This window comes from Aegilops tauschii, chromosome 7, assembly GCF_002575655.3.
Source record: "Aegilops tauschii subsp. strangulata cultivar AL8/78 chromosome 7, Aet v6.0, whole genome shotgun sequence".
Classification (NCBI taxonomy): Eukaryota; Viridiplantae; Streptophyta; class Magnoliopsida; order Poales; family Poaceae; genus Aegilops; species Aegilops tauschii.
The window spans coordinates 62,209,383-62,216,719 of NC_053041.3; the positions used below are offsets into that span (position 1 = coordinate 62,209,383).

The 7,337-nt window shown below is 40.5% G+C and overlaps 1 protein-coding gene across 1 annotated transcript; it reads right to left on the reverse strand.

The window, feature by feature from the left end:
* Positions 1 to 900: 900 nt before the first annotated feature.
* On the reverse strand, positions 901 to 4,650 carry LOC120968670 (protein argonaute 1B-like). The gene is made up of 15 exons (XM_045231286.1): positions 4,631 to 4,650; positions 4,321 to 4,456; positions 4,108 to 4,197; positions 3,292 to 3,393; positions 3,147 to 3,218; positions 2,879 to 3,001; positions 2,612 to 2,777; positions 2,413 to 2,534; positions 2,205 to 2,345; positions 1,991 to 2,130; positions 1,698 to 1,761; positions 1,490 to 1,615; positions 1,326 to 1,399; positions 1,222 to 1,236; positions 901 to 1,063 (listed from the first exon to the last, which is right to left on the reverse strand). Exons 1-15 carry the CDS (start codon positions 4,648 to 4,650, stop codon positions 901 to 903), a joined length of 1,554 nt encoding a protein of 517 aa, XP_045087221.1.
* Between the last annotated feature and the right edge of the window lie 2,687 nt (positions 4,651 to 7,337).

Consider the following 7,337-nt stretch of genomic DNA (forward strand, 5'->3'; position numbering starts at 1 on the left):
GCATGAAAATTTTCAGGTGACCTGAACATGAGTAATTTGTTGCCTCAAGGCAAAGTGATCCAAGCTTTTGTATTTTGTGAGGCTTGCTAGGATTTTCTTTTATCTCTGTCAGTTTGTTTTAGAATTATAAACATTTGCTATGTTAAGCTGCAGGATCGAACGATTCGAATTCTGTTGGCATTTTTTGTTGTTACCATGTATAACTGACTTTGTTTGGACAAGCTACAACATTAGTATTGTTCCCATTTCCTAGAACTTTCTTGTGCACTCAACCACTGTCGTATTGCTTCCAGTTTGTTCTATATATCATATCAATTATCCATGGGGATTTGGGGAAGCACTGAAAAGTTTATGCATATTTGTTGGATCAGCAGAATGATGTCCCATGTAAAACTCATATTTATTCTGTGATTTTTGCTGCTGAACCAGAATTTATCCGTCTAATAGTTTAGTCCCAACAGGATAAGATTGAGGCGAAGTTTTTTGAGGAGCGGACTGCCCTTGAAGCCAAGTACCAAAAGCTGCATGAACTATTGTAAACAGATTGTGAAAAGATGTATCGGTCCATTTCCTTATGCGCAAATTGTTTTGTTGTTTTGCTTGCTTTCAGAGGTATGATGCTGTAAATGGAGTTGAACCCTACCCATGACAAGTCTGCCGAGGGGGGACATTCAGATGGTATGAAATCAAAGTATACACTTCCTCCTAGAGATTGCAATTTTGATGCGTCGCTAGAGTCCCAGAGTTTTTGGCTCACTACTATGAAAACAAATGAAACTCTGATTTTCAAATGTAAGTATGATCTTTCAAATTCAAACAAGTACATTTCAGGCGAAGCTCAATAATAATTGTTCATTTTTCCGGCTCCGCCACAAACACTTCGAAAGCTGCCCCCGTGCTTTAGCAGAAGAACATGCCACTGTTTTTCACACTGTCCTTGATCTCAGGGAACGACAATTCGCCAGTGTCCCCTGGTTTGATGTAAAGCCGAGCCTGGGATGCCAAAAGATGGGCGTAGTAGACAGGAGGCACTACAGAAACAGAGGAGGTGCACCTCGCGTACCTGCAACATCAGGTACGGCAGTGAGTTCAATGCTTGAAACTTGATATGCACATATATGATATTGATAGGACATATTACGTGTAGCATAGATGGTTTGTGAGAGATTGGATAGCATTAGCTGTAAAGCTATTCTCGTCCTACAGAACATGACAACGTACAGGCCGGCTAACTCCCTGGGATATTTAAAGAAATATCAATCAATACATCATAGGTACAAAAATTCAGTGTGAATTTTTATTTGTATATAATGAGAATAACCAACCTTAGTGCCAGCATGGCTACACAAGTAAAAATCAAAGTCGGTGGGATGGCATATTTCCCTATCAACCACAGTACCTGAGATGAGATGAACAGTTAACACTGATTTCAAGATTCTGTATTTATGATTAGGGTTAATTTGGTAAGCAAGAACGAACCAGGCAATACATTTCCACTTCGGAAAACTGTGCTCCCAATGCCATAGTTACCAGTAAACAAACGTGTGTGATGACGTCTTTGAACCATAATAATGGTAACTTGTGGATTGTAAATTGGATCCACCGAAGCACATGCCTAAATTTATTGTACAAAAATGTCAAGTCAGCAAAACAAAATGAAATTTAATCGCAGAAACTAATGTAGACATGAATGTCACCTTTTTAATGGCAGAAAGTTCATGCTCAAGAACCTGATTGAGCTTTTCTTTGCTTACAACATCCCTATAAAAATTACAGAAATATGAAAAACGCAATCAAAAGAGCAAAGAAAACATAGTCAAAAATCAAGACCAACACCTGTAAAATATGATCCTCCCAGGTATATGTCCGGTCGCCCTCATGAAAGAAATGAGATGTTCTCTGCATAGTTTATATAGTAGTTTCATGCATGCACATAGACGTATCATGTAATAATGTAATATTCATATATTTAAGAAGGGTAAGATCATACTTGATCATTCCGCCAGGTATACATCCACTTTTACAGTCAGTTTTGTTAAAGAGACACTGTATAATCTCTTCACGATGGGCTTGTGGCCGGACTGATCCAGCATACTTGGTGACCTCCGGCCAGTCCTGAGAAGCTACAACCTTCACAAAACATAAAATTGTTAAAGATAGTACTTCAATAGTCTGGCAACTTGAATGATGTTATATGCCCTTACGGCTGCAATGGAAGGACTATAAGGTCCTTCTCCAGGATGTGGATGGCTAACATCAGCACCAAATATAATAGTTGGTGTGTTACCAACACGTGGGAGATTCCTTTCCACAGCATCAACAAGTACAGTATTTCTTCCCCCCACCTATAAAATCAAAGGAATGTAAAGTACTGCACAACCAAACTGAAAATGCTAGCAGAGCACAACATACCTTAGCATTAATTTTAAGGGCAATATTTGCGAGATACCGTGGTTTCATCGGTAAAACATGCTTTGCAAGACAACACTGAGAGACCAGCCCAATATCTGTCTCACATATTCTTTTGATATCACCTGAGTAAGGAATTATCAACAAGATATTAGTCAAATCAGTCAATGTTCAAACATGTTTTGAAGGAACAAAAGAGTACCATAAAGAGTGCCATTGTTGTCGGGCAGTATTACAATCAGCAGATCAAGTTCTTTTCCCTGTGGTCTGAGTATCTTCATGACACGTTTATGATGTTTCTTGAGAGCTGATTCTACGTACTTAGGTCTAGCATTCACCACAGGGAGCACAGGGTCACCCCTAAAGTTCTACGAACAGACACAAAAAAGTGTATGAGTGCCGTGCAACAAAAATGTCACTTTCAAAAGGAGTAATCTGACAACACTATTTGGATCACGAAGGAACCTACCATTCCAGAGACTAGGCACATCACAGCTAGTTCATCACAAAAAGCCACAGCAGCAGCACGCATGATGTCTGAAGCGAAGTTAATGCATGTCCAGGTGTTAACTGCTCCTCCATCGACCATTTTCTACAACAAAAACATTACCCGTTGCACTGTACCATAACGTTGAAGGTAAAATTTTCCAGAAAATAAAAATGCCATTGATTACAAAAATATATGGAGGGATCAAGAAGAATAACAACTATGTTAATTGGTGAAATGACTTCCATACCTTAGACCGCATATTCCACTTGCCAACTTTTGGCCAGAATACCTTCTCCTTGCCTTGGTCACCAAATTTCAGCTAATACAACAGAAAGCTTGTGAAATACAGAGAAACATATGCAACCGGTAGATATTGATCGGAACACACTTACCATAGGAGGAGGTAGCACACGACCCTTAATTATCGCGAGTTTGTTCTCAAAAGTTACACCGAATTCCTTTGCATATGGATCCCCATTGTACGGGTTCACAATCTGTTAAAGATAAAATAAGATGAAAATTAATGAATGTAAATGATTACATATGCAACAGTTGACATCCACAATAATCAGAAACATAAACCTGATCCGAACTGAATGTTAAGACAGGAGAATACTAAAAGTATAATGCAGCAGTCGGACTAAAACTACTTCCCAGGCACAAGAACCCCGACACATCACTAAGGTTCAAAAAGAAGGCACGATGCTAGGACATCGTGTCTTTCAGTTCAAGCAGTAAGGTGCTGTTACACTAAACTTCAGAGACTAAACTGGACGTACTCCATCAATCAAGGCAACAAACCCAAAGACATGAATAAACTAATATGTGAAACCTGTACAGCTTTGTACATAAATATCTAAACAAATTGGTCTCTAGGGAAAATAATGGGGTGTCCATATACAAGCTACTTCTGGCAACAAATAGTCATAATTCTGTTTCTGCTCAATATTTCCCACTCCCCCCCCCCCCCCCCCCCCCCAAATCTTTTTTGTAGGAGAAGCATTTCTCCCCCGACTACATCGCAGGATGAGTATTTGCTGGTGGCATAGGGCAGGTATAGTGCATAGAAGTGAAGGACAAAGACACTGACTTACATCAGTCATTCAAAGGAAGAAAAATGAAGACATAAAAATAGCCATGCAAATGTAAAGCTGCACATCGCTGAAACTATTCTGGATAATTCAGAGTGCAAATGTGTGTAGGATTACCTGTAAAATTGTCTTTTCACGGTCAAACGGGTGTTGGAAAGTGACATTAAGAAGATGCGATATCTGTTGTCCGTCAGCAATCTCACAGACCTAAATTTGCAAAGAATTGCAAAGTGGACTGTGATAAGTTAAAGTGTAGAAAACATTTATGATATTGTTGAATTTGCAAATATAGTGCAAAAAATACCTACAGCGTAATTTTAGGATACCGACCTCTATTGGTAGGTAAGTTGGACTCTGCCGATCACCGACTTTCAAGCATGGTAAATCAAGCTGAATATCATATCCATCTTTTTCCTTGAAGTATTGCACTGCTGTCTTCGCAGTACCTCGATCATCAACTGGGAAACTGTCACAAGAAATACCAGCCAAATAACGTTAGCATAGGCATAAGAGAAGCTTCATAAATGAGTGCTCGAACTACATACAATAGCTTGCTTGGCACTTGTGATGTAAGGCCAGTTATACGATACATCTTGTGCATATTGCCTTCAAGTGTGACATTAACTTCTATATCACTCACAGCTTTATTAATCTGTCCATGAGTGAGGGGCAAGCTTATTAGTAGGGAAGTTAGCACAAAGTTGAAGCACCAAAATATCATAATGTAAGATAATGAATGATGACACAAGGACACACCGTCAGCTGTTCTGCGAAGTTAAAGGGACCATCTGTGAAGTCCCTGCTCAGAAGCTGCGCAACAAAACTGATCACATGTAGAGGCTTGATGAATGATCTATAGGATATATCTGCAAGAGAGAAATGTCAAGCTACCTCCAGAGGCGAGGTTTGAATGCCAAGGTCATGATTGGGATCTAACCAATATTTAGTGAAATTCCCATCTGAGTGCATTGTATGCTCTGATGAAAGCCACAACAATTTTTCAAGCCCTCACCAATTCGAGGTGCATAAAATGATCGGCCAACTTGGTAATACCTACACATTAAGACAGGAAAGATTTTGGCAGTCGACACAAAATAATTATACGTTAAGAGATTGGTGAGAACAGATATAACCTTCCAGTGGACAATTCACGCAGAACAGTGTTAAATGCTTGACAAAATTCTTCATTATCGATTTCTCCGCACAAAGTTGCGTCCAATTTTATCATGACCAGAAATATGGCAAAGTTGTTGTGAAAAACATCTTACATCATATCGGTAAAGGTTTTCACTATAACTTGATGGTTTAAAATAGTTGGCCTTCACATCATAGCTTTCACCACATGAAACAAAACCAGGGCGCTTAGGGCTTTCGCCGAGGACAAACTCTTTGAGTCGAGGAACACGGAGCGAGACTGTACTTGATGGACAAGGACCTATCCCGCCTTCGCCACCTCCACCTGGGCGCCGATTTTTATTCTTTCTCGCCATTACTGGTGTACAAAGCAAGGCATACAGACATAATATACGTATGTGTAAGTAGGTGAAAGTAAGGAACAAGCCAGGAGCAAAGTGTGCCAGGTAAAGCTTGAAAGAAGGCAGCACAGAATGGCTGAGAACATGCTAAAATTGCCACGGAAATACCATCACGAATGCTTAACTGCCCGGCATATAAGGGGAAACCAGAATTCTCATTCTACTGAGAAAACATCATATCATAGCCTTCACTCAAGTCGACTGTATTTTATTTATCTGGAGGTCAGTGTCATGCTTTTTTTTTTGCAGAAAAAATAAGGGGTTTCCCCAGTTCCAATTAGACGAGTGAAACCAAGCAGAAAACAACAGTTCCCAGTTCATGTTCGAGCTGTTATAGACCAGCCAATGTGGTTCTATGATAGAAAGAAGCATGTATACTAGTACAGACATGAAGGACAAAAGGTTTATATATGTCGATGCCATTAATCAGTTCACTCTACAATGTACTACTCCCTCCGTTTCATAATAAGTGTCTGTGGTTTTAGTTATTATGGTACAAGAGGGAGTAATTTTTATCTATTTGTACAAATATCACTACCCCGTTAGCTCAGTTTCCGACTTTTATGTCACGGTCAATGGCCTTTGTATTGATTAGCAGGGGTAAAAAGCCCAAAAATCCTCGCTAGCCGGCATGAAGAAACGCTGTGCTGTGCTGTGCTAGCTTGTACCCAAACTGCTGTTCTGCCGTGAGAGAACTACTACTCTACCTTTTTTTTAGAAAAGGAGGTCATCCCCCGGCCTCTGCATTGGAAAGATGCATGCAGCCACTTTATTAAAAATCCGATAAAACAAAGTCTTGGAGTGCAAAGTTCTGCTCACAAAAGGAGCCAAGTAAAAATAAAAATTACAAGTCTCAAAGCCGCATCCGGCAACGAGGATCCACTAAGGACCAATCCTATGCAGTGTGCCATCCAAACCGATTGAAGAAAACCCGAGCTGCCATTTCCCATCGGTTGCACCCAGTAGCCAGCTGCTCCCTGTAGGCCGTAGGAGTGAGTAATGACCAAGTACGGATCCATGCCGTAGCCCGGAATATAACCTGCAAGAAATTAGTCATAGGTTTTCTGTTAAAAATTATATCATTCCTACAGTTCCATATAGTCCAAATAAGTGCGCATATTCCAATCCGAATATTACGCGCGAGATGTACATTCACTCCATCAAGCCACGTCCCAAACAACATCTCTATGCTATTAGGAGGTGAAATATTAAAGGCTACATGCACCGATCTCCAAAGTAACTTCGCAAGCGGGCAATCAAGAAAAAGGTGTTGTATTGTTTCATCCTGATCACAATAGCAACACCTCGAGCTACCTACCCATCTCCGCCTGAGTAAGTTATCTTTGGTTACGACCACTTGTTTGTGGACAAACCACATAAATATCTTAATTCGTAAGGGTACTTTAACTCGCCAAATATGAAGCGATCGCGGGATTGGGCCAGAGTTGATGAGATCTAAGTACATAGACTTGACTGTGAACAAGCCATTATTCGTGAGCTTCCATCTAAAAGAATCCGCCTCATCGGAGAGGTGCACCTCCATTAGCCTCCTCACTAAGTGCAGCCAAGAAGTCCAGCGTTCTCCAACTAGAGATCTCCTGAACTGGATATTCAAGGGTACTGTCTGCATCACCGTTGCCACGTACTCTTCCTTACGTTGAGCAATATGATACAGAGACGGATACAGGAGAGCTAGCTGCCTATCACCCAACCACGCATCCTCCCAAAACCTTATTGTTGAGTCGTCCCAACACTAAACTTCACCCTATGGAAGAAAGTATCCTTCACTCGCATGAGTCCCTTCCAAAAGGG

Coding starts and splice junctions, on each gene's coding strand:
- LOC120968670 (XM_045231286.1), bottom strand. CDS start 4,650: ATGGACAGATTAATAAAGCT. Junction 2,778..2,878: donor TGTGCCTAGTCTCTGGAATG/GTAGGTTCCTTC, acceptor GTCTGTTCGTAG/AACTTTAGGGGTGACCCTGT. Junction 1,616..1,697: donor AACTTTCTGCCATTAAAAAG/GTGACATTCATG, acceptor CAATAAATTTAG/GCATGTGCTTCGGTGGATCC.